The sequence below is a fragment of the Bos grunniens genome, chromosome 29, assembly GCF_055505025.1.
Source record: "Bos grunniens cultivar Pamir isolate PY7600 chromosome 29, Bosgru_T2T1.0, whole genome shotgun sequence".
NCBI lineage: Eukaryota > Metazoa > Chordata > Mammalia > Artiodactyla > Bovidae > Bos > Bos grunniens.
The window spans coordinates 9,611,482-9,636,990 of record NC_141193.1 but is presented as its reverse complement, the minus strand read 5'-3'; the positions used below and the strand labels follow the sequence as shown (position 1 = coordinate 9,636,990).

The following is a 25,509-nucleotide window of genomic DNA, read 5'->3' as shown; positions in this document are numbered from 1 at the left end:
TGGCCTTGTAGAATGAGTTTGGGAGTGTTCCTCTCTCTGCAATTTTTTTGAAAGTGTTTGAGAAGGATAGACATTAGCTTTTCTCTAGACATATGATATAATAGAAATCACTAGTGAAACCATCTGGCTCTGGACTTTGGTTTGTTGGAAGGTTTTTGATCACAGTTTCAATTTCAGTGCTTGTGATTTGTCTGTTCATATTTTCTATTTCTTCGTGGTTCAGTCTTGGAAAGTTGTACTTTTCTAAGAGTTTTTCCACGTCTTCCACATTGTCTGTTTTATTGGCATATAGTTGCTCATAGTAGTCTCTTTTGATCCTTTGTATATTTGTGGTATCTCTTGTAACTTCTCCTTTTTCATTTCTAGTTTTATTGATTTTAGTCTTCTTCCTGTTTTCTTGATGAGTCTGGATAATGGTTTATCCATTTTTCTCAAAAAGCAGCTTTTTAAAAAAATATAAATTTATTTATTTTAATTGGAGGTTAATTACTGTACAATATTGTATTGGTTTTGCCATACATCAACATGAAACGAGCCTATTATACAGAGTGAAGTGAACCAGAAAGAAAAACACCAATACAGTATACTAATGCAGCTTTTAGTTTTATTGATCATCACTATTATTTTCTTCATTTATTTATGCTCTGATTTTTATGATTTCTTTCCTTCTACTAACTTTGGCCCCTTTTTATTCTTGTTTTTCTAATTGCTTTAGGTGTAAGTTTAGGTTCTTTATTTGAGATTTTTCTTGTTTCTTGAAGTAGAATTGTACTGCTATAAACTTTACTCTCACAACTGCTTTTGCTGCATTCTATTGGTTTTGAATGCAAGACCCAGATTTCCCCACAGTCAGTCCCTCCCATCAGGAAGCTTCCACAAGCCTCTTATCCTCATCCATCAGAGCGCAGACAGAATGAAAACCACAGTGTCAGAAAACTAACCAAAACTGATCACATGGATCACAGCCTTGTCTAACTCAATGAAACTATGAGTCATGCCATGTAGGGTCACATAAGATGGGCAAGTCATGGTGGAGAGTTCTGACAAAATGTGGTCCACTGAGAAGGGAATGGCAAAGTACTTCAGCATTCTTGCCTTGAGAACCCCATGAACAGTATGAAAAGGCAAAAAGATATGACATTGAAAGTTGAACTCCACAACTCAGTAGGTGAACAATATGCTGCTGGAGAAGAGTGGAGAAATAGGTCCAGAAAGAATGAAGAGATTGAGCCAAAGTGGAAACAATGCCTAGCTGTGGATGTGTCTGGTGGTGAAAGTAAAGTCCAATGCTATAAAGTACAATATTGCATAGGAACCTGGAATGTTAGGTCCATGAATCAAGGTAAATTGGAAGTGGTCAAACAAGAGATGGCAAGGGTGAACATCAAAATTATAGGAATCAGTGAACCAAAATGGACCAGAATGAGGGCAAGAATCTCTTAGAAAAAATGGAGTAACCCTCATAGTCAACAAGAGTCCAAAATGCAGTACTTGGGTGCAATTTCAAAAATGACAGAATGATCTCTGTTCATTTCCAAGGCAAACCGTTTAATATCACAGTAATCCAAGTCTATGTCTCAACCACTAAGGCTGAAGAAGTTGAGGTTGAATAATTCTATGAAGATCTACAAGACCTTCTAGAACTAACACCAAAAAAGATGTCCTTTTCATCATATGGGACTAGAATGCAAAAATAGGAAGTCAAGATATACCTGGAATAACATGCAAGTTTGGCCTTGGAGTACATAATGAAGCAGAGCAAAGGCTAACAGAGTTTGGCCAAGAGAATGAACTGGTCACAGCAAACACCCTCTTCCAACAACACAAGAGATGACCCTACACATGGACATCACAATGGTTAATACCAAAATCAGATTGATTATATTCTTTGTAGGCAAAGATGGAGAAGCTGTATAACGTCAGCAAAAATAAGACTGGGAGCTGACTGTGGCTCAGATCATGAACTCCTTACTGCAAAATTCAGATTTAAATAGAAGAAAGTAGGGAAAACTCCTAGGCCATTTAGGTATGACCTAAATCAAATCGCTTACAATTATACAGTGGAAGTGACAAATAGATTACAGGGATTAGATCTGATAGACAGAGTTCCAGAAGATCTATGGACAGAGGTTCGTAACATTGTACGGAGGCACCGATCAAAACCATCCCCAAGAAAAAGAAATGCAATAGTGCAAAATGGTTATATGAGGAGGCCTTACAAATAGCTGAGAAAAGAAGAGATGCAAAAGCAAAGGAGAAAAGGAAAGATATATCCATCTGAATGCAGAGTACCAAAGAATAGCAAGGAGAGGTAAGAAAGCCTTTCTAAATGATCAGTGCAAAGAAATAGAGGAAAATAATAGAATGGGAAAAACTAGAGACACTTCAAGAAAATTAGAGACATCAGGGGACCATTTCATGCAAAGATGAGCATAAAAAAGGACAGAAAGAGTATGGACCTAAAAAAAGAAGAAGATATTGAAAAGAGATGACAAGAATACATAGAAGAACTGTACAAAAAAGATCTTATTGATCCAGATAACCATGATGTGATTGCTCACATCCTGGAATGAGTGTCTGTCCAGCTAGACATCCTGGAGTCCAAAGTCAAGCAGGCCTTACAACACATGACTATAAACAAAGTTAGTGGAGGTGATGGAACTCCAGTTGAGCTGTTTCAAATCCTAAAAGATGATGCCGTGAAAGTGCTGCACTCAGTATGCCAGCAAATTTTGAAAACTCTGCAGTGGCCACAGGACTGGAAAAGGTCAGTTTTCATTCCAATCCCAAAGAAAGGCAATGCTAAAGAATGTTCAAACTACTGCACAGTTGCACTCATCTCACATGGTAGCAAAGTAATGCTCAAAATTCTCCAAGTTAGGCTGCAGCAGTACGTGAACCAAGAACTTCCAGATGTTCAAGTTGGATTTAGAAAAGGCAGAGGAACCAGAGATTAAATTGCCAACATCCATTGGATCATAGAAAAAGCAATATAATTCCAGAAAAGCGTCTACTTCCGCTTCATTGACTTCAAAGGCTAAACCCTTTGACTGTGTGGATCATAATATACTGTGGAAAATACTTAAAGAAATGGGAATACCAGACCACCTTATCTACCACCTGCGAAACCTGTTTGCAGGTCAAGAAGCAACAGTTAGAACCAGACCAGACTGGTTCCAAATTGTGAAGTACATCAAGACTGTGTATTGTCACCCTGCTTATTTTACTTCTATGCAGAGGACTTCATCCAAAGTGCTGGGTTGGATGAAGCTCAAGCTAGAATCAAGATTGCCAGGAGAAATATCAAGTACCTCAGATATTCAGAAGACACCATTCTAATGGCAGAAAGTGAAGAGGTACTAAAGAACCTCTTGAAAGAGGAGAGATAAAAGCTGGTTTAAAACTCAACATTCTTAGGACCTACACTATAGCTGACAAGTTAGATTAAGAGTGATGAGCCTAGAAATCTGCATTTTTAACAAGCTTGCCTTATGAAATGTCTGCTCACTATAATTTGAGAATTACTAGACAGAGGCAAGTGAAAAAGTTGGCTTAAAGCTCAACATTCAGAAAACTAAGATCATGGCATGTGGTCCCATCACTTCATGGGAAATAGATGGGGAAACAGTGGAAACAGTGTCAGACTTCATTTTTGGGGGCTCCAAAATCACTGCAGATGGTGACTGCAGCCATGAAATTAAAAGATGCTTACTCCTTGGAAGAAAAGTTATGACCAACCTAGACAGCATATTGAAAAGCAGAGACATTACTTTGCCAATAAAGGTCCATCTAGTCAAGGCTATGGTTTTTCCAGTGGTCATGTATGGATGTGAGAGTTGGACTGTCAAGGAAGCTGAGTGCCGAAGAATTGATGCTTTTGAAGTGTGGTGTTGGAGAAGACTCTTGAGAGTGCCTTGGACTGCAAGGAGATCCCACCAGTCCATTCTGAAGGAGATCAGCCCTGGGATTTCTTTGGAAGGAATGATGCTAAAGCTGAAGCTCCAATACTTTGGCCACCTCATGCGAAGAGTTGACTCACTGGAAAAGACTCTGATGCTTGGAGGGATTGGGGGCAGGAGGAAAAGGGGACGACAGAGGATGAGGTGGCTGGACGGCATCACCGACTCAATGGACGTGAGTTTGAGTGAACTCCGGGAGATGGTGATGGACAGGTGATGGAGAGTGTATTAAAAAGCAGAGACAGCACTTTGCCAACAAAGGTCCATCTAGTCAAAGCTATGGTTTTTCCAGCAGTAACTTATGGGTGTGAGAGTTGGACCATAAAAGGCTGAGCACCAAGGAATTGATGCCTTTACATTGTGGTGCTGGAGAAGACTCTTGAGGGTCCCTTGGACTGCAAGGAGATCAAGTCAGTCAATTCTAAAGGAAATCAGTCCTGAATATTCATTGAAGGACTGATGCTGAAGCTGAAGCTCTAATACTTTGGCAACTTGATGCAAAGGGCTGACTCATTAGAAAAGGCCCTGATGCTGGGAAAGATTGAAAGCAGAGGACAGAGGATGAGATGGGTGGATGGCATCACTGACTCAATGGACATGAGTTTGAGCAAGATCCGGGAGACAGTGAAGGACAGGGAAGCCTGGCAAGCTACAGTCCATGGGGTCGCAGAGAGTCAGACATGACTGAGCAACTGAACAAAACCATCCAATAGGTTTTGGGTCAGTGTGTTTTTGTTGTCATTTGTTTCTAGGTATTTTTTATTTTCTCTTTGGTTCCTTTAGTGATCTTTTCGTTGGTTAGAAGTGTATTGCTTAGTCTCCGTGTGTTTGTGTTTTTTACAGTTTTTCCCTGTAATTGATATCTAATCTCAGTATTGTGGTCAGAAAAGGTGCTCAATATGATTTTAATATTCTTAAGTTTATGGAGGTTTGATTTGTGACCCAAGATCTGATCTATCCTGGAGAGTCATGTGCAGTTGAGAAGAAAGTGTATTCTGCTGATTTGGGATGGAATGTCATGTAAATATCAATTAAGTCCATCTGTTCTCATGTGTCACCTAAGGCTTGCATTTCCTTATAAATTTTCTTTCTGTATAATTTGTTCATTGGTGTAAGTAGGGTGTCAAAATCCCCACTGTTATTGTGTTATGTTGATTTCCCCTTTTATGGCTGTTAGCATTTACTTTATATATTGAGGTGCTCCTTCGTAGGATGCATAAATATTCACAATTCTTGTATCTTCTTGGATTTATCCCTTGGTCATTATGTACTGTCCTTCCTTGCCTCGTATAACAGTTCTTATTCTAAAGTCTATTTTGATCCCCTTACTTTCAGTCTATACATGTCCCTAGGTCTAAAGTGGATCTCTTGTAGACAGCTTATATATGGGTCTTATTTTTTTATTCATTCAGTCAATCTGTATTTTTTGGTTGGAGCTTTTAATCTATGTACATTTAAGGTAATTATTAATATTTATGTTCTTATTACCATTTTCTTAATTGTTTTGGGTATGTTTTTGTAGGTCTTTTCCTTCTCTTATATTTCCTGCCTAGAGGATTTCCTTTATCATATGTTGTAAAGCTGGTTTGATGTTGCTGAATTCTCTTAACCTTTGCTTGTCTGTAAAATTTTTTATTTCTCCATTGAATTTGAATGAGATCTTTGCTGGGTAGAGTATTTTTGGTTGTAGTTTTCTTCCTTTCATTACTTTAATTATATTCTGCCACTATCTTCTGGCCTGCAGAGTTTCTGCAGAAAGATCAGATTTAAACTTATGGGGATTCCTTTGTATAGTATTTGTTGCTTTACTCTTGCTGCTTTTAATATTTTTCTTTGTGTTTAATTTTTTTTTTTACAGCAACTTGAGTATCTTTATTATGATGATTTCTTGATACTTAATGAACAGCAATAACCATAAAGCCTTATTTCTAAATATTTGTTCCACACTGTCCCAGAGGCCCCAAGCATGGACCAGGAACTTTAGGCTCACTCCCTCTCCCTACCAGCTGGTGTCTTCAAACCAGTGCCCTAAACTTTCTGGGCTTTATTTATCACCTTGCGGGGAGAAGGAAACCGAGGTTCCTGGCTTGCCCACAACCTGCGTCTGTCTCTCTTTCTGATCCCCGCCTGCCTGACTGCCTCCAATGTCCTTGGTTGCAGTGCTTTCTGCTCAAGCTAGACAGACAGGGCTTGCTGCCCGTCAGCGCAGAGTGCATTGTCTGTCATGTTTCTCCACTGAGTGTATGCTGTATCAAACTCTCTGTGCTTCTTGGACTTGATTGGCTATTTCCTTTCTCCTGTTAGAGTAGTTTTCAACTATAATCTCTTCAAATATTTTCTTACCCCTTTCTCTCTCGCACGCGTGCTCTCTTTTCTCCCCTGGGATCCCTATAATTTGAATGTGTGCATTTAATATTGTCTCAGAGGTATCTGAGACTGTCCTCAATTATTTTAGCTCTCTTTTTTATTCTAGTGTGCTTCAGTTATTTCCAGCAATCTATCTTCCATCTCATTTATTCATTCTTCTGATTCAGTTATTCTGCTGTTGATTCCTTCTAGAGTATTTTAAATTCAGTTTTTGTGTTGTTCATCATTTTTTATATTATTATTCTTTATTTCTTCTAGGTTCTTACTAAGTGTTTCTTGCATTTGCTCCATTCCATTTCTGAGATTTTGTATCATCTTTACTATCATTGGGCTTCCCTGGTAGCTTAGCTGGTAAAGAATCTGCCTGCAATGCAGGAGACCCTGGTTCAATTCCTGGGTTGGGAAGTTCCCCTGGAGAAGGGACAGGCTACCCACTCCAGTATCCTTAGGCTTACTCTGAATTCTTTTTCTTGTAAATTTTCTATTTTCTGTTTATTTATTTGGTCTTGTGGGTTTTTACCTTCTCCTTCATCTGCACAATATTTCTCTGTCTTTTTTATTTTGTCTAACTTTATGTGTTTAAGTTTTCCTTTCCCCAAGCTGCAGGGTTATAATTTTTGCTTTTGGTCTTTCCCCCAAGTGGGTGAGGCTGGTCTAGTGGCTTGTGTAGAGAGGGCAAGTGTCTGCATTCTGATGGGTGGAGCTGAATCTTTTCACTCTGATGGGAGGGTTGTGTAAAGTGATGTGTTTTGGGGTGTCTGTGGGCTTAGTATGACTTTAGGTAGCTTGTCTGCTGATGATTTGGTTTGTGTTCCTATCTTGCTTATTGTTTGGCATGAGGTATGCAGTGCTAGGTGCTACAGGCAGTTGGGTGGAACTAGGTCTTGGATTTGGATGGAGGCCTTTATGGGCGCGCTCACTTATTAATAGTCCCTGGGGCCAGGAATCCTCTGTTCAGTATCCTGGACTCAGTGCTTCCACCCTAGAGGCTCAGGCCAGACTTCCAGTCAGGGAATCAATACCCCACAAGCCATTCATCATGGTAATAAAAGGGATAAAAAAGAAACCCAGACAAATGTTAAAGCAAAATCTAAAAAAACAGAAGAGCAAAGGAAATATAAGCATGTGTATGCATGTGTGTGCGCACACACACACACACACACACACACACACACACAAGAAACCAAAACAAAACCAAGAGAGCAAAGTAAAAGACAGCAACCAGACAAGCAAAGGAAACCCAAAATGAAATCAACCAATTAAAAACAAAACTAACAAAAATACAAAACAGAAAATAAAACCAAAGCAGAGTGCCAACTGAGGAATAAAGCAAAGAAAACAAAACAAATGGAAAAATGATTAAAAAAAGAACAACAGAAAAGCAAAGTTAATACAGAAGTATATAAAAGATATATATATATATATTTTTTTTTTAATAAAAGAAATCCCCACAAAACAAAAAGGAACCAACCCCTCCCCCCAAAAACAGAACAGAAAACCAAAGTAAAAGTAGAGATAGATTTAAAAAATTAAAAGTATGGTTAAAAAAGAATCCAGCAAAACTAAATAGAAATAATAATAATAATAGGATTCATGTTGATGTATGACAAAACCAATACGATATTATAAAATGATTAGCCTCCAATTAAAATCAATAAATTTAAATTAAAAAAAAAACAGCAATCACAACAGCAGAGAATAAAGAAATTTCAAAAATAGCCAAAGTGAAAGTGAAATCACTCAGTCGTGTCCGACTCTTTGTGACCCCATGGACTGTAGCCTACCAGGCTCCTCTGTCCATGGGATTTTCCAGGCAAGAATACTGGAGTGGGTTGCCATTTCCTTCCCCAGGGGATCTTCCCAACCCAGTGATAATGGCACAAATCAAAACACAAAAACAATAATAAAAGTTTTCCTAGGATCTCAGCCATTGGTGTCCTTTGCCCTACCTTGAATCATTTCCCTCCACTGCTTTCCCAAGAGACCCACAAATGCTGGGGAGGGCTAATCTCTAGACCTGCTGTGGACCTGTGAGGACAGCTGAGACTGTAATTTGGCTTTTCTCCCATGTGTGCTTGCCATCAATATCCACAGCTGCCAGAGCTAGAGCATTTTCTTTTGTGGGAGCACTCATTATACTCTCATATATTCCATAGATGCAGAGTCTTTAGTTGATGTTGAGTATTTAATCTGCAGCTTGAACAGCTGATGAAAAGGTTTTTGATCCTCTTACTTAATTGCCAGGCCCCTGTTGCTCACTTGTGGTTTTATCACCAACTCTGCATGTGGGCCACTCACAGGAGTCTGCTCCTAAGGCTGCCCTGGAGGACTTGGGTCTGCTGCAGTGGGGACCAGGCATGGAGGTAGCATAGCTGCTTGAGTTGAGGAAGGCTGGTGGTGCCCAGCGTACAGGGAAGCCAGTGGCCATGGATGCAAGAGATAAGGCTCTATTGATTGCTTTTCCTAACCTCCAGAGGCAGGCAGGCAAGGGGCAGCCATGGCTGGTTCTTCTCTATTGCTAGGTAGCCCAGGCTGGTGTGTGGGGAGAGAGAAGCTACAGTGGTGACTCTACTCCCTGCATGTGACTCAGCAGTAGTGCCCTGCTTCCACGGCAGTCCAATTTTCCTCCAAAGGCATTCCCTGTTGTGGATTTTCTCCTCCTATTCCCTTAAGACGTCTCCCCCCAGCCAACGGCAGTCCTCGCCTGGGTTTGCTCTCCAATCCCCAGGCTCCAGCTCCCAGACCCCCTGCATACCCGTGGATGTGGCTTCCAGTCTAGGGTATGTAGGACTGTGGCACAGATTGTCCGTATGGTTCTAACTCTATCCAGACTGTCACAGACCAGCTGGTTCATAACTGACAGCCCCAAATTCTTCCCTTCTGTCTCAATTGATTTCCCTGGATGTGGGAATCTCTCCTTTCCTTCAGCTACCCCACCCTGCGGTGTAGGTCTGCTCCTACTTGCTCTCGTCCTTCTTCTCCCTTCTTTCTTTCATCTTAGCCAGTTAAGTGTGGCTCCATATGGTCCTTTCTGGTGATTGAGTTCTCCTGCTAGTAGTGTTCAGCCAGTGTTCTGTGAGAACTTTTGCATCTGCAGAGGTATTCCTGATGCATCCTTGGACAGAGATGCACTCCTTGTCCACCCACTCCCCTACCATCTTGGAAAGCCCCAACAAACAGTTTTTAAATAAATAAATTCATTCCTACACTTAAAACCATTTTAGGAAGAATCAGATTTAATAGACCACAGAAAGATGACTATATATTTAACAGTGAGATGAGTTCAGAGAGAGGGGACAGTGTAATCCATGTCCGAATCACATGCTCAGTCATTCTATCCTCTTAAAAACCATAAAAGGAAGCTAGGCCTCTTGTTCCCATTTTACTGATGAGAAAATTGAGGCACATGTAATACGTGACTCACATGTGTAGTTAGATATAAACATTGTTGGTAGTGGCAGGAGTATTTATTTATTTTTTGGGGGGGGTTAGTTATTTTATTTATTTATTTTAATTGGAGGCTAATTACTTTACAATATTGTCATGGTTTTTGCCATACATTCACATGAATCAGCCATGGGTGTACATGTGTTTAAAATATTTGTTGACCTCTACCAGACCACCTGATCTGCCTCTTGAGAAATTTGTATGCAGGTCAGGAAGCAACAGTTAGAACTGGACATGGGACAACAGACTGGTTCCAAATAGGAAAAGGAGTACATCAAGGCTGTATATTGTCACCCTGCTTATTTAACTTATATGCAGAGTACATCATGAGAAACGCTGGACTGGAAGAAACACAAGCTGGAATCAAGATTGCCGGGAGAAATATCAATAACCTCAGATATGCAGATGACACCACCCTTATGGCAAAAAGTGAAGAGGAACTAAAAAGCCTCTGGATGAAAGTGAAAGTGGAGAGTGAAAAAGTTGGCTTAAAGCTCAACATTCAGAAAACGAAGATCATGGCATCCGGTCCCATCACCTCATGGGAAATAGATGGGGAAACAGTTTCAGACTTTATTTTTTTGGGCTCCAAAATCACTGCAGATGGTGACTGCAGCCATGAAATTAAAAGACGCTTACTCCTTGGAAGGAAAGTTATGACCAACCTAGATAGCATATTGAAAAGCAGAGACATTACTTTGCCAACAAAGGTCCATCTAGTCAAGGCTATGGTTTTTCCAGTGGTCATGTATGGATGTGAGAGTTGGACTGTGAAGAAGGCTGAGTGCCGAAGAATAGATTCTTGGACTGCAAGGAGATTCAATCAGCCCATTCTGAAGGAGATCAGCCCTGGGATTTCTTTGGAAGGAATGATGCTAAGGCTGAAAGTCCAGTACTTTGGCCACCTGATTCGAAGAGTTGACTCATTGGAAAAGACTCTGATGCTGGGAGGGATTGGGGGCAGGAGAAGAAGGGGACAACAGAGGATGAGATGGCTGGATGGCATCACTGACTCGATGGACGTCAGTCTGGGTGAACTCTGGGAGTTGGTGATGGACAGGGAGGCCTGGCGTGTTGTGATTCACGGGGTCTCAAAGAGTCGGACACGACTGAGCGACTGAACTGAACTGAACCATACATAACTGGGGCTTCTTTTTTTAAAAAAGTTTTTATTCATTTGTTTATTTTTGCTATGCTGGGTCTTCGTTGCTACATGGGCTTTTCTCTAGTTTCAGCCAGCAGTGGCTACTCTTCATTGTAGGGCATGGGTTCTCACTGGGGTGGTTTCTCTTGTTGTGGAGCAGGAGACCTGAAGCACACAGACTTCAGTATTGTGGCACATGGGCTTAATAGCTGTGGTTTCTGGGGTCTAGAGCACAGGCTCAATAGTTTTGGTGCATGGGCTTAGTTGCTCCCCGGCATATAGGATCTTCCCAGAACAGGGATTAAACCTAGGTCTCCTGCGTTGGCAGGTGGATTGTTTACCACTGAGATACCAGGGAAGCCTGGGGCACTTTTTGAAAAGAATATATATTATGTGCACAAAATTGCTAGATTTCATATCAAGCTTCGAGAGGAAATTATGTATGTGAGGCACTCTCCAGTTTAACCTTCATAAACTTCTGGGAAAAACTCCTGCTGAATAAGCATAAAGGCAATTTGTCTCCAAGTCTGTCATCCCAGCATGGAGTTATCACTCTCATATTTTCCTAGAATTAGTCTAGCACAACATGAATGTCTAGTTGATGTAGTGGATAGTAGGTGGAAGACATAAAACATGTTGTCAATAATCAAATAGCAAATAAGCAAAGAAGGGTTGACTCTATCCGTCTGCTCTTCTTTCATCAGGTGGCAGGTGGAATCTTCACGGTGGCTGATTGTCACCAATAAACCAGATGAGGGCTTAAAGGAACTTAAAAAAGTTGCACACAGAAATGGAATAAAGAATGCTGAAGAAATCTTGAGTATGGAGGTAAGCCGGAAAGGGAAGGTGGTTATTGGGTTGGAGGGAAGTCATGAACTAGTACCTGCCTCCTCCTTATTGAGAGAGACAAACTGCTTTTCTAACAAGGCCATCTAGTTGAGAATGCAAGCTCAGTTTCCTGGTCTTTCATGCCCATTTCTTATAAAGGGAGCTTTGAACACTATACAAGGACTTCTTCCTTTAGTTCATCTGCTGATTTGAACCTGCAGCCTATGTGCTCTCATGGATGCCCTGCCCACTTCCCTCCACCATGGCCTCATTAAAAAAAAAAATCATTGTTGCTGTGTAATTTCCTGGAGTCTCCCTTAACTCCCTACATCCTCCTTCATATCATGTTCACACATGTGATTGCATGTGTAATCTGTTGTACTACAAAGAAAGGGAAGGTATCTCTCCTATCCTATTGGGTGCCAGTGTTCATCACAATACCTGGCACTGTGTCAGCAAGTGATATGTGTTTGTTGTTGTTGAAGGGATTGAAAGCGACCATGCAGGAGGAGCTGGAGGCAGCACAGACCAAACCTACTGTGTTTGACTTGTTCCGCACACCCAATCTGCGTAAAAGCATCTGTCTTCTCTCCTTTTTGAGGTGGGCTTTACAGAATGCATGTAGTTGTTGCTATTGTTCAGTTGCTAAGTCTTGTCCAACTCTTTGTGACCCCAGGGACTATAGCATGCCAGGTTCTTCTGTCCTCCACTATCTCCTGTAGTTTGCTTAAACTCATGTTCACTGAGTTGGTGATGTTATCTAACCATCTCATCCTCTGAAGCCCCCTGTCCTTTTGCTTTCAATCTTTTCCAACATTGGAGTCTTTTCAAACAAGCTGGCTCTTCACATTAGCTGGCCAAAATATTGGAGCTTCAGCTTCAGCTTCAGCAGTAGTCCTTCCAATGAATATTTGGGACTGATTTCCTTTATTATAGACTGATTTGATCTCCTTGCTGTACAAGGAACTCTCAAAAGTCTTCTCCAGCACCACAGTTTGAAAGCGTCAATTCTTTGGCACTCAGTCTTCTTTATGATCCATCTCTCACATCCATACAGGACTACTGGAGAAAACAGAAACTATAAGCAAGGTTAAAAGACAGCCTTCAGAATGGGAGAAAATAATAGCAAATGAAGCAACTGACAAACAACTAATCTCAAAAATATACAAGCAACTCCTGCAGCTCAATTCCAGAAAAATAAACGACCCAATCAAAAAATGGGCCAAAGAACTAAATAGACATTTCTCCAAAAAAGACATACAGATGGATAACAAACACATGAAAAGATGCTCAACATCACTCATTATCAGAGAAATGCAAATCAAAACCACAATGAGGTACCATTTCACGCCAGTCAGAATGGCTGCGATCCAGAAGTCTACAAGCAATAAATGCTGGAGAGGATGTGGAGAAAAGGGAACCCTCTTACACTGTTGGTGGGAATGCAAACTAGTATAGCCACTATGGAGAACAGTGTGGAGACTCCTTAAAAAAAACTGGAAATAGAACTGCCATACGACCCAGCAATCCCACTGCTGGGCATACACACCGAGGAAACCAGAATTGAAAGAGACACGTGTATCCCAATGTTTATTGCAGCACTGTTTATAATAGCCAGGACATGGAAGCAACCTAGATGTCCATCAGCAGATGAATGGATAAGAAAGCTGTGGTACATATACACAATGGAGTATTACTCAGGCATTAAAAAGAATACATTTGAATAGTTCTAATGAGGTGGATGAAACTGGAACCTATTATACAGAGTGAAGCAAGACAGAAAGAAAAACACCAATACAGTATACTAACACATATATATGGAATTTAGAAAAATGGTAACGACAACCCTGTATGCGAGACAGCAAAAGAGACAAAGATGTATAGAACAGTCTTTTGGACTCTGTGGGGGGGGGGATGATTTGGGATAATGGGATTAAAACATGTATAATATCATATAAGAAACGAATCACCAGTCCAGGTTCGATGCAGGGTACAGGAAGCTTGGGGCTGGTGCACTGGGATGACCCGGAGGGATGGTATGAGGAGGGAGGTGGGAGGGGGATTCAGGATGGGGAACACGTGTACACCCATGGCGGATGCATGTTGATGTGTGGCAAAACCAATACAATATTGTAAAGTAAAAAAAATAATAATTAAAAAAAAAATAAATAAAATAAAATAAAAATAAAAGAGTGGACATGAAACTATTTCATTAATTACAACAGTGTTGTGAGAGGGAGGCACTGATTTAAAGATAAAAGATGAGGGAAACACACCAAATAATACTGCCACAGAAATTAGTATATGAAGTAGAGTTGGTTATATCACTGTGTCAGTCTCTTCAGTGAAGGTTTATGTTGAGAATTTCTGTCACAGTGTGGATTTGGGGGTTTATTTTTTCTTTAAATTTTAATGGAAGCAATTTTTGCCAATTGATACATGAAGATATTATGAATATATACAGATTAATGAATATTTCAACATGTAAAAATGTAGCAACCTCCAGATCAAAGCAGGAAAATCCTGATACCCCAGGATTCCCCTCACATATCCTGTACAATAATAAACACCACTACCTCCACCACTGCCTCATTCTTGTTCTCTCCTCACTGCCCTCGCCTGTCCAGCTGCTCTCATCTCTTTCACTGCAGAAGAGTCTTGCCTGATCCTGACCTTCACCTAATGTAAATGATATGAGGATTCTGTGACAGGCCCCCTTTTCTCATGCTCGTTCCTGAAGATTTACCCATTCTGCTGCGCATAACATTAGGTGGTTTTCCTCCCTAGTGCTTCAGTTTTCATTAGATGAATACACTACAATTTCTTTTTTTTTTTCAAATTATACCTTTTTATTATTTTTTAATATAAATTTATTTATTTTGATTGGAGGTTAATTACTTTACACTATTGTATTGGTTTTGCCATACATCAACATGAATCTGCCACAGGTATACACGTGTTCCCCATCCTGAACCCCCCTCCCTCCTCCCTCCCCATTATGTACTTCAATGTTGGTGGACTTTTATTGGTTTCCAATTTGGATACATTTTATTTGTGTGTTAGCACAAGGGCTTCTGTAAGGAAATCTTGGTTATTGTCTCTTGAGGGGATATAAGTACTCACTTTGGTAGAGTCAAGAGGAGAAATTTTAAATATAATTCTTAATTTTTGAATACTGAATGCTCATGCACGAGAAACATACAGGACAACATAGACCCACTGACAAGCTTAAGTAAGTGACTATTGCATTGCATAATTGATCTCTTCCCAGGCATAGCCTAGTAGACCATTTATGCATTTAACTTTATTATGCTTTTTAATAATGAAGAATGAGGGGGAGACACTGATTGGGAGATAGAAGATGAGGAAAAGACACCTAATAATACTTACATGGAAATTAGTGCCTCCTTCTTTTGAGGGGCTTCCCTGGTGGCTCAGACAGTAAAGAATCCATCTGCAGTGTGGGAGACCTGGGTTGGGAAGATCCCCATGGAGGAGGGCATGGCAACCCTCTCCAGTGTTCTTGCCTGGAGAATCCCCAGGACAGAGGAGCCTGGTGGGCTACAGTCCATTGGGTTGCACAGAATCTGACACGACTAAGTGACTAAGTTCACAGCACATGCATTTTCAACTTTTCCATATTCACTAGGACATAGACTTGTGTTTCTGAATCCTAGACAATCAGAGTGGAAAGAAAAAGTAAAGATGACAGTCATCAGACACCTTTTTTGGAATACTGTGATCTGTGATGTTTCTTCTATTTTAATGTCTAAGTCTAGTTGTACTAAGTCTAGCTCTCTATAGGTATAGTAGATCATTAAAGTGGGCTTCTTTAAATGTTTTCTGGGTAAAATCTGAAGTGAGATCCTTTGATTCCATTTCTGATGTTACTGTTGGTATATGTTTGCTTTCCTGTATTCTTACACTGTTTCTTAGCCTTAAAAAATCAGGAATGAACTTTAAATTTCCTAGAACTGTGTTAATCCCCAGGGCACTATGCTGTCAAGTCAAGGGGACACAGACAGTATTTTCCAGCTTCAACCACTAGTTGAGAAAATAGAAATTCTTTGCAGTATTGGGATTGGGCGAGGAGGGGGAGGACTCACAGCATATAGACAACCCTCAAAAAGAAATTATTTCCCTAATTTCTAAGTTTTACTATTAATGCTTCTGTTGTCAAGTATTATATACTATCCTGTTTGGAGACTGAGTCACGTTATGTTTCCTCTTACTGTCATATTTGTGTTTAATAAATCAGACAAAAGAATGTCAGAAAAAGTGTTGTTTTCATATACAGCCATGTAATTTTTACGACAACTTTTCACTTTAAAATGAAGAATTACACAAGTCAGATAGGGCCTTTATTGTTTAATATTGATCACTGGCTGCCTGGGTGAATATAATCATCAATTATAGTACCTTTGCTCTAAGTCTTATGGCTTATGTCTTTTTTCTTCTTTTTTTTTCCCCACTACAGATTTGCAACCACAATACCCTATTTTGGCATCTTTATGAATCTACAGCACTTTGGGAGCAATATTTTCCTGTTCCAGGTAATCTTTGGAGCTCTCACTGTCTCAGTCCGAAGTCTTGCAGTTTTACCACTGAATCACATGGGCCGTCGACCAACCCAGATGTTTCTCATGTTCCTGGTGGGAATATCCATTTTGGTCAACACATTTGTGCCCCAAGGTGAGAGAAGACTGGACTTTGGGGAAACGAAGGGTCTTTTTCTCATTCTTCAAGGTTTGTTTGGTCATACTTGTCTGAAGCCAGGAGTAAAAAGAGGTCCTAATGAAAGGTTAAGTATTCCCCCAAACCAAACTGATGAGAAATTCTGCTAATAAGTTTTTGAGGAAAGAACTAAAGGTCAGTAAGGGGCAGCGCAAACATATATTTATCTTTCATCACATAGTGGAAACGTCTGGAAAATGGTCCCATTTATTCCAGGTAGTCTCTCTAAGACAGCAATCATTCACTTGTGGTTTTCCCATTCACACATTAAATAGCCAGTAAAGAGGGATGAGGCCTTGCAATTATATCCCATGTGAGAGCATACTATGGCCACTCCCTCTATTTGGGCTCTTCATTACCAGCTTTGATGACTGGTCTACTTCCCCATTTCTATGTATCTACATATGACTGTGAGCTTAAGTCACTATGACTATAGTTCTTGCTTAAGAAAGTCTCCCAGGAAATGAAAAAAAAAAATCCTCTTTTTCAAGTGGGGAAGGAGGGTGTAGTAGAAACAAGAACTGAAGCTGAGAAAAATCCTTGTCCATTCCCTATCAGATTACTTTATAAGTTAATAGAATGATGATATGTAATAATTAGGAGAAACTTGGTGGGCAATTTGCATCTCCAATGCAGGAATGTGACACAGCATTACAGATAGGTATTTTTATTGCTTCTCAGAATATCATCAATAATGCATTAATAATACTTCTTTACTATGGAGTTCTTTCCAATATTATCTGGTTATAATTACATTTCTTTTTATACTGTGTAGAAAACTGATTCCCCTCAATTTTCTCAATTGTTCCTTAATTTTGACAATTTTTCCCAACTAGAGGCTTCAATTTTAGGTTCTTCATGTCTAACATTGATGTAGATCTAGCTTCTCCACAGCCTGTTCACTAATAGAGCAGTACTGTCCTGTTACTCTCTGGTGTCATACTTACCCCATGGCAATGCTGTATCTACACTAGGTTGGTTGACTTATTTGGGTTTACCTGGGACTTTTCTGATTTTATCAATGAAAATCTCACATTATCAAAACCTTCAAATTCCCAGGATGACTGGTCACTTTAAAACCTGCACTTTAATTACAAACGTCTCAAGATTGGAGCTGAACATTAGACTCAGTAATTGTCCATGTCTTAACTTCAGCAATAAGGATATTGCAAATACCAGACAAAATTAGTGAAAGCAAATTTCTGCCACACTGTTTCCTTTTTCTTTTCTTGCAAATCTCAGATATGCAGATGGATTTGTTGCAATTATTCCAGATAGTTTTATGTAATTTTACCACATATATTGATGATTTTACATTTCTCAGTTTATCAACATATATATATATTCTATGGTATATTTCAAATCTATCAATAAACCATAGTTTTCTTTTTTTCCTGAGTAAATTTGGTGGATGCCACTTCCTCCAGCCCAGATTTCTTAGTGTTGCTGGTCTTCCTGTCTCCAGAAATGCAGACCCTGCGTGTGGCTTTGGCAAGTGTGGGAATTGGCTGTGTTGCTGCCTCTGTGTCTGCTCTTTCTGTCCACTCTAATGAACTCATCCCCACTCTCCTCAGGTAAGAGTTTATGGATGCTCTGCCAGGATCTAAAGTATGACTTTCCCATCTAACTGATGCTTATTTCAGGAGTGAACACAATAAGATCTTTAAGTTATAAATTAATCATTTGTAATGGTAATACTATATCAATAGCAACTATAGCCAAAGTTAATTGAAAAACCCAACTTTGTTCTGTGTATTGTTCTGAGCAGTAATTCAATCCTTCTCATTAATCTTTTGAATCTCTTATTACTATAGGTCCAATGTGTAACATTCCATATAAAATAATGAAAATATATCAATACACTTGACAAAGACAGCTAGAAAACCAGGGACAAATCTCAATAACAAGGGTTTATCATCAAGCTCATGAATATAGTAATTGTGTTTCATTGCAGAATAATATCTCATGAATTTTGTGTGCAGATATTTACTGAATTACTACATCATGTCATTTATTCCTTCAGGGCAAACTTTTTAGGATTAGATATGCTAGCTAGTAGATGTGGGGCAACCCTGGCTCCCCTCTTGATGACCCTAGTAGTGTATCTACCCATCCTGCCCTGGATCATCTATGGAGTCTTTCCAATCATTGCTGGTCTTCTCATTCTTCTCCTACCTGAAACCAAAAATCTGCCCATTCCTGACACCATCCAGGATGTGGAAAATAAGTGAGTAAACCTACCATCCCCTGGGAGGGACTGTGTGCTTTGGATCTGTGGGTCAGAAAGGCAACACACCTCATGAGTCCCTCAGATCACTGGGGAGGCTGAGCCTTGCCTGGGATACTCCCATCTTGGGCCATTATCTTCATGAGAGGCAAGGTCATTTCCATCCATTGTGAATTCTAGTCTAGACTGCAGAGATCCCCTCTGCCCTGTTCTCATTGGTAGTTTTAGTGCTGAAGTGATGGTAATTAGCTCTGTTATGATTTTACATCCTACCTGTCCTCATGAGAAACACACATTCATATTGGGATCATGATCCTCAGATCCTTAAGAGCTTGGGATAGAGGGGAAAGAAATGGGATGACTGGTGAAGGAGCATTGTTAGAAAAATCACATTTTAAGGACTTTCCCACAATTTAAGGACTTTCTGTGGAAAGGCAGTAAAAAAGTTATTTATTTGCATGTGGCTGTAAGATTCAGTTTTGCTGCCACAAGTTATGCAAAGATTGACGATAATAAGAAACTGGAAAAGGCATTTTAAAACTATAACGTTGTATCTTAGTTTCATAGGGCTTCTACAGTAGAATCTGATAAACTGAGTGACTTAAACAAAATAAATTTACTGTGTCAAGTTTCAGGAGGCTGAAAGTCTGAGCTCAAGTTGTTGGCAGGACTCTACATCTTCTGAAGGCTCTAGAGAAGGGTCTGTTCCAGGTCTCTCCTGGATTCTGGTAGTTCCTTGGCTAGTGGAAAATAGCTCCAGTCTTCACATTGCATCCCCCTGGCATCACTTTATGTCTCAAGTTCCCCTCTTTTAATAAGAACATCATCATATTGGATCAGGGGCTCTTTCTACTCCAGTTTGATCTCATCTTAATTAATCAGCAACAATCCCGTTTTCAAATATGATAATTGCATATTCTGAGGTAGATGGTTAAGACTTCAATATATATACTTTGGAAGGTACACAACTGAACCTATAACAAGTTGGGAACTCCTTTAGATTTTTAACCCACCTCCTGACTTATCAAAGGTGTCATTGGCCAGAGATCCAAATGACAAAGTGAGAATCCAAAAAGACCAAGTGCAAGTAGCACTTTTAAGTGCATTCATGTGCCTGCACAGTTGGTGTCATTTAGTCACTAAGTCACATCTGATTCTTTTGGGACCCCATGGACTGTAGCCCATGAGGCTCCTTTGTCCATGGAATTTACCAGGCAAGAATATTGGAGTGGACTGCCATGCCCTTCTCCAGGGGATCTTTCTGACCCAGGGATCAAATCTGTGTCTCTTACATTGGCAGGAGAGTTCTTTACCATTGAGTCATCCTGATTCAGTGGTAAGGAATCTGTGACTTAGTGACTCAATAGCAACAATGAAAAAAGCTGATGGTTAGGGATCAGTTTGTACTTGTACAAGGAGGGCATCCAAACTTACTTTTATTTTTTCTCTTTCATAATGTCTATTCTTATTTTCTGATTGGTTGGTTAATTTGTTGTTTCTCCTTTGGTTTTTCAGCCAAAAATTCTCAAGAAAAATAAATGAAAAAGATTCTTACATAAAAGTGACAAAATTTTAAGGCTCTTCATGGTCTTGCTGGTGAGGAAGAAAAAATTATGAAGAAAAAATATCTCCAGGAGTAGATATCTCCTTTATATCTACAAAATGGCAAGAAAATACACTTGAAAAATACATCTCATTTATAATTATTGCATTAATTGGCAATTAAACATGTAATAAATGAGAATATGTAATTCCATGAACAGTCCCATTTTGGGGGGAAGGAGTCAAAAAAGTTTCAAATTTGTCAATAAATTATTAATAGACAATGTGATTCAGAAACAGAGGAATACCATGGCAGGTTCATGTAAGGAGGACCATATGATGAACTCTAAATAAATTTGCAAAAGTCAAATCAATCAATGTAATACACCACATTAACAAACTGAAAAATAAAAAGCCATATGATTATCTCAATAGATGCAGAGAAAGCCTTTGACAAAATTCAACATCCATTTATGATAAAAACTCTCCAGAAAGCAGGAATAGAAGGAACATTCCTCAACATAATAAAAGCTATATATGACAAACCCACAGCAAATATTATCCTCAATGGTGAAAAATTCAAAGCATTTCCCCTAAAGTCAGGAACAAGGCAAGGGTGCCCACTATCACCACTACTATTCAACATAGTTTTGGAAGTTTTGGCTACAGCAATCAGAGCAGAAAAAGAAATAAAAGGAATCCAAATTGGAAAAGAAGAAGTAAAACTCTCACTATTTGCAGATGACATGATCCTTTACATAGAAAACTCTAAAGATGCCACTAGAAAATTACTAGAGCTAATCAATGAATATAATAAAGTTGCAGGATATAAAATCAACACACAGAAATCCCTTGCATTCCTATACACTAATAGTGAGAAAATAGAGAAATTAAGGAAACAATTCCATTCACCATTGCAATGAAAAGAATAAAATACTTAGGAATATATCTACCTAAAGAAACTAAAGGCCTATATATAAAAAACTATAAAACATTGGTGAAAGAAATCAAAGAGGACACTAATAGATGGAGAAATATACCATGTTCATGGATCAGAAGAATCAATATAGTGAAAATGAGTATGCTACCCAAAGCAATCTATAGATTCAATGCAATCCCTATCAAGCTCCCAACGGTATTTTTCACAGAGCTAGAACAAATAATTTCACAATTTGTATGGAAATACAAAAAACCTCGAATAGCCAAAGTGATCTTGAGAAAGAAGAATGGAACTGGAGGAATCAACCTGCCTGACTTTAGGCTCTACTACAAAGCCACAGTCATCAAGACAGTATGGTACTGGCACAAAGACAGAAATATAGATCAATGGAACAAAATAGAAAGCCCAGAGATAAATCCACACACCTATGGACACCTTATCTTTGACAAAGGAAGCAAGAATATACAATGGAGAAAAGACAATCTCTTTAACAAGTGGTGCTGGGAAAACTGGTCAACCATTTGTAAAAGAATGAAACTAGAACACTTTCTAACACCATGTACTGCTACTGCTAAGTCACTTCAGTCATGTCCGACTCTGTGTGAGCCCATAGACGGCAGCCCACCAGGCTCCCCCGTCCCCGGGATTCTCCAGGCAATAACACTGGAGTGGGTTGCCATTTCCTTCTCCAATGCATGAAAGTGAAAAGTGAAAGTGAAGTCGCTCAGTCGTGTCTGACCCTCATCGACCCTATGGACTGCAGCCTTCCAGGCTCCTCCATCCATGGGATTTTCCAGGCAAGAGTACTGGAGTGGGGTGCCATTGCCTTCTCTGTACACAAAAATAAACTCAAAATGGATTAAAGATCTAAGCATAAGACCAGAAACTATAAAACTCCTAGAGGAGAACATAGGCAAAACACTCTCCAGCATAAATCACAGCAGGATCGTCTATGACCCACCTCCCAGAATATTGGAAATAAAAGCAAAAATAAACAAATGGGACCTAATTAAACTTAAAGGCTTTTGCACAACGAAGGAAACTATAAGGATGGTGAAGAGAGAGCCTTCAGAATGGGAGAAAATAATAGCAAATGAAGTAACTGACAAAGAATGAATCTCAAAAATATACAAGCAGCTCCTGCGCCTCATTCCAGAAAAATAAATGACCCAATCAAAAAATTGGCCAAAGAACTAAACAGACATTTCTCCAAAGAAGACATACAGATGGCTAACAAACACATGAAAAGATGCTCAACATCACTCATTATCAGGAAAATGCAAATCAAAACCACCATGAGGTACCATCACACGCCAGTCAGAATGGCTGCTATCCAAAGTCTACAAACAATAAATGCTGGAAACAGTGTGGAGAAAAGGGAACTCTCTTACATTGTTCGTGGGAATGCAAACTAGTACAGTCACTATGGAGAACAGTGTGGAGATTCCTTAAAAAACTGGAATAGAACTGCCAAATGACCCAGCAATCCCACTGCTGGGCATACACACTGAGGAAACCAGAATTGAAAGAGACACGTGTACCCCAATGTTCATCACAGCACTGTTTATAATAGCCAGGACATGGAAGCAACCTAGATGTCCATCAGCAGATGAATGGATAAGAAAGCAGTGGTACATATACACAATGGAGTATTACTCAGCCATTAAAAAGAATCCATTTGAATCAGTTCTAATGAGGTGGATGAAACTGGAGCCTATTATACAGAGTGAAGTAAGCCAGAAAGAAAAACACCAATACAGTATACTAACTCATATATACGGAATTTAGAAAGATGGTAACGATAACCCTGTATGTGAGACAGCAAAAGAGACACAGATGTATAGAACAGTCTTTTGGACTCTGTGGGAGAGGGCGAGGGTGAGATGATCTGGGAGAATGGCATTGAAACATGTATAATATCATATGTGAAACGAGTCACCAGACCAGGGTCGATGCATGATACAGGATGCTCAGGGCTGGTGCACTGGGATGACCCAGAGGGATGGTACAGGGAGGGAGGTGGGAGGGGGGTTCAGGATGGGGAACATGTGTACACCCGTGGTGGATTCATGTTGATGTATGGCAAAACCAATACAATATTGTAAAGTAATTAGCCTCCAATTAAAATAAATAAGTTTATATTCTAAAATAAATAAACAAATAAATTTGCAAAAGTCAGAACTGTATAGTATATGCAACTGGACATCGAAAGAAATCCAGAAGCAAATATCAATATATCTGTAAACTTAGTGCATGATACTTTTGATGTCATAAATCACTGGCAATTAGAAAATTATGTTTTTTTTTTGGAAATACATTCATTGAAATGGTAACAGTGGTGAACTTTAAGTGGTCAAATTTTAAGTGATTACTGTTTCTTTGCAATTTTTTATGTTCATGTTTTTAAAAAGTAAGCATACAAAATTAAAATATTATAAGGGGATGACCAAGTAACTGCTTAATAAGGAAATTGTTATGGATCAGCCATCTCAACAGAAGCAAAGCTATTGTTCAGGGTCATGGAAGAATGACCATGAAGGCAATTCAGAGAGCTGCCACTCCATTCAAAAGCCCAGAGGGCAAGGGGCTGAGAGGGCCTTGTTGTTATTGTTATTTGGTCGCTAAGTCATGTCTGACTGCTACCCCGTGTGAGCTCTGCCTGGTGCTGTCTCATCTTGTTGTTGTCTATGGTTCCCTTATTTTTGGTATAATTTACACATGGTAAAAAGTACAAATCCCAAGGTCAAAATTCAGTGTATTTGCATAAATTCATATACCAGGGGCAAATGCAACCCAATCAACAGGGAGATTAATTTCCATTCCAGAAATTACTTTTGTGCTCATTCCTCAGTCAGAATTGTCCCTTAGCCTTCAATCCTCTTCCACTGTGTATTTCACTAGGTGTTAACTTTGTTTCTCCTAGAACATCACGTAAGTTTATTACAGATTTATACTTTTTTTGTATTGACATTTGCTTGGTATATTGTACTTGAAATTCATGCCTATTGTTGTTTGTATCAGTATTTTATTCCTTTTTATTGCCATGAAGTATTACATAGTATGGATTTGAAAATACTGCCAAGTTAGATATCTGAAAAAGGGTTAATATCCAAAATTCATAAGTAACTCCTACAATTCAATAACAAAATACCAAGTAACCCAATTTAAAAATAGACAAAGAACCCTAATAGACATTTTCCTAAAGAAGATATACAAATGGCCATCAGTTTTTGGACAGTTGCTCAACATTACTGATCATCATGGAAAGGAAAATCAAAACTACAATGGAGAATCTCCTCACACCTCTTAGAATGACTGTGATGGAATAAAATTTATACTTTAAAGCAGGACAAGAAACTTTAAGCATGACATACTCCCTGCCCATACTGATCCCTCCTTCATATGCAATGTGTATCTGCGTTATACATTAATCAGAGCTCCTAAAGGATGAGACTGCTCAACTGTAACAGGTAATGGTGACCTGCTGCTTGCTTGGTGTGTGCAGAACTGGACTATGTATCTTTGGTGAACTTGATGCAAAATGTCAGTGTGTCATTTGTGACATAAATTTCTTTGTCTCAAAAATATATATATATGACTGTGCCTTCAACTTCTAACAAATAGAACAGTCCTCAGAGTTTTCTGAAAGGCTGTCTCCTGGATTACAATCCTCAGCCTGGTTCAAATAAAATTCTCTGTTTCTCCTTTGGATTGACTATTGGTTAATTTTTGATTCACAGCTAGCATCAAGAAGACAAGAGATAATAAGTGTTGGTGAGTATGTGGTTATGGTTGTTATTTAGTTGCTGAGTCTTGTCCAACACTTCTGCGATGCCATGGGCTATATCTTGCCAGGATCCTCTGTCCTTGGAATTTTCCAGGCAAGAATACTGGAGTGGGTTGCCATTTCCTTCTCCATGGGATCTTCTTGACCTAAGGATCAAGCCTCCCTCTCCTGCATTGCAGGCGGATTCTTTACCACTGAGCCACCAGGGACGTTAATATGTGGAGTAGAGGCAATACTTGGTGCTAATATGAATCAGTGCAGTCATTATGGAAAACAGCATAAAGATTCCACAAAAAAAATTTTTTTTAAATAGCATATAATCCAGCAATCCTGTTTCTTGTTTTATGTGCAAAAGGAATGAAAACAGGACAATGAAAAGATATTTGCATTCCCATGATTATTTTTTACAATAACAAAGAAGCAACATAAGTGCTAATCTGAAAGTGAGTGGTTAAAAACATAGTGTAAGTTTAAATAATAGGATATTAATCAGTCATGAGAAAAATAGAAGTGTTATTTGTGAAAACATGAATA

General features: G+C 39.3%; 1 protein-coding gene across 9 annotated transcripts in view; it reads left to right on the top strand.

The window, feature by feature from the left end:
* Positions 1–24,902, top strand: part of LOC147341987 (solute carrier family 22 member 10-like) — a 35,498-nt gene extending 10,596 nt beyond the window's left edge. For 2 of the 9 annotated variants that reach the window (XM_086384495.1, XM_086384494.1), the window contains exons 5-7: positions 11,622–11,745; positions 12,231–12,346; positions 12,803–13,905. In XM_086384495.1, coding sequence (XP_086240621.1) covers positions 11,622–11,745; positions 12,231–12,346; positions 12,803–12,839 — 277 coding nt within the window. In that variant the 3' untranslated portion in view covers positions 12,840–13,905. Of the gene's footprint in view, positions 1–11,621; positions 11,746–12,230; positions 12,347–12,802; positions 13,906–16,222; positions 16,438–17,944; positions 18,054–18,502; positions 18,711–20,221 lie in introns of those variants that run through there. The other 7 variants (XM_086384490.1, XM_086384489.1, XR_015157829.1 and 4 more) reach the window with 7 other exon arrangements.
* Positions 24,903–25,509: the final 607 nt, after the last annotated feature.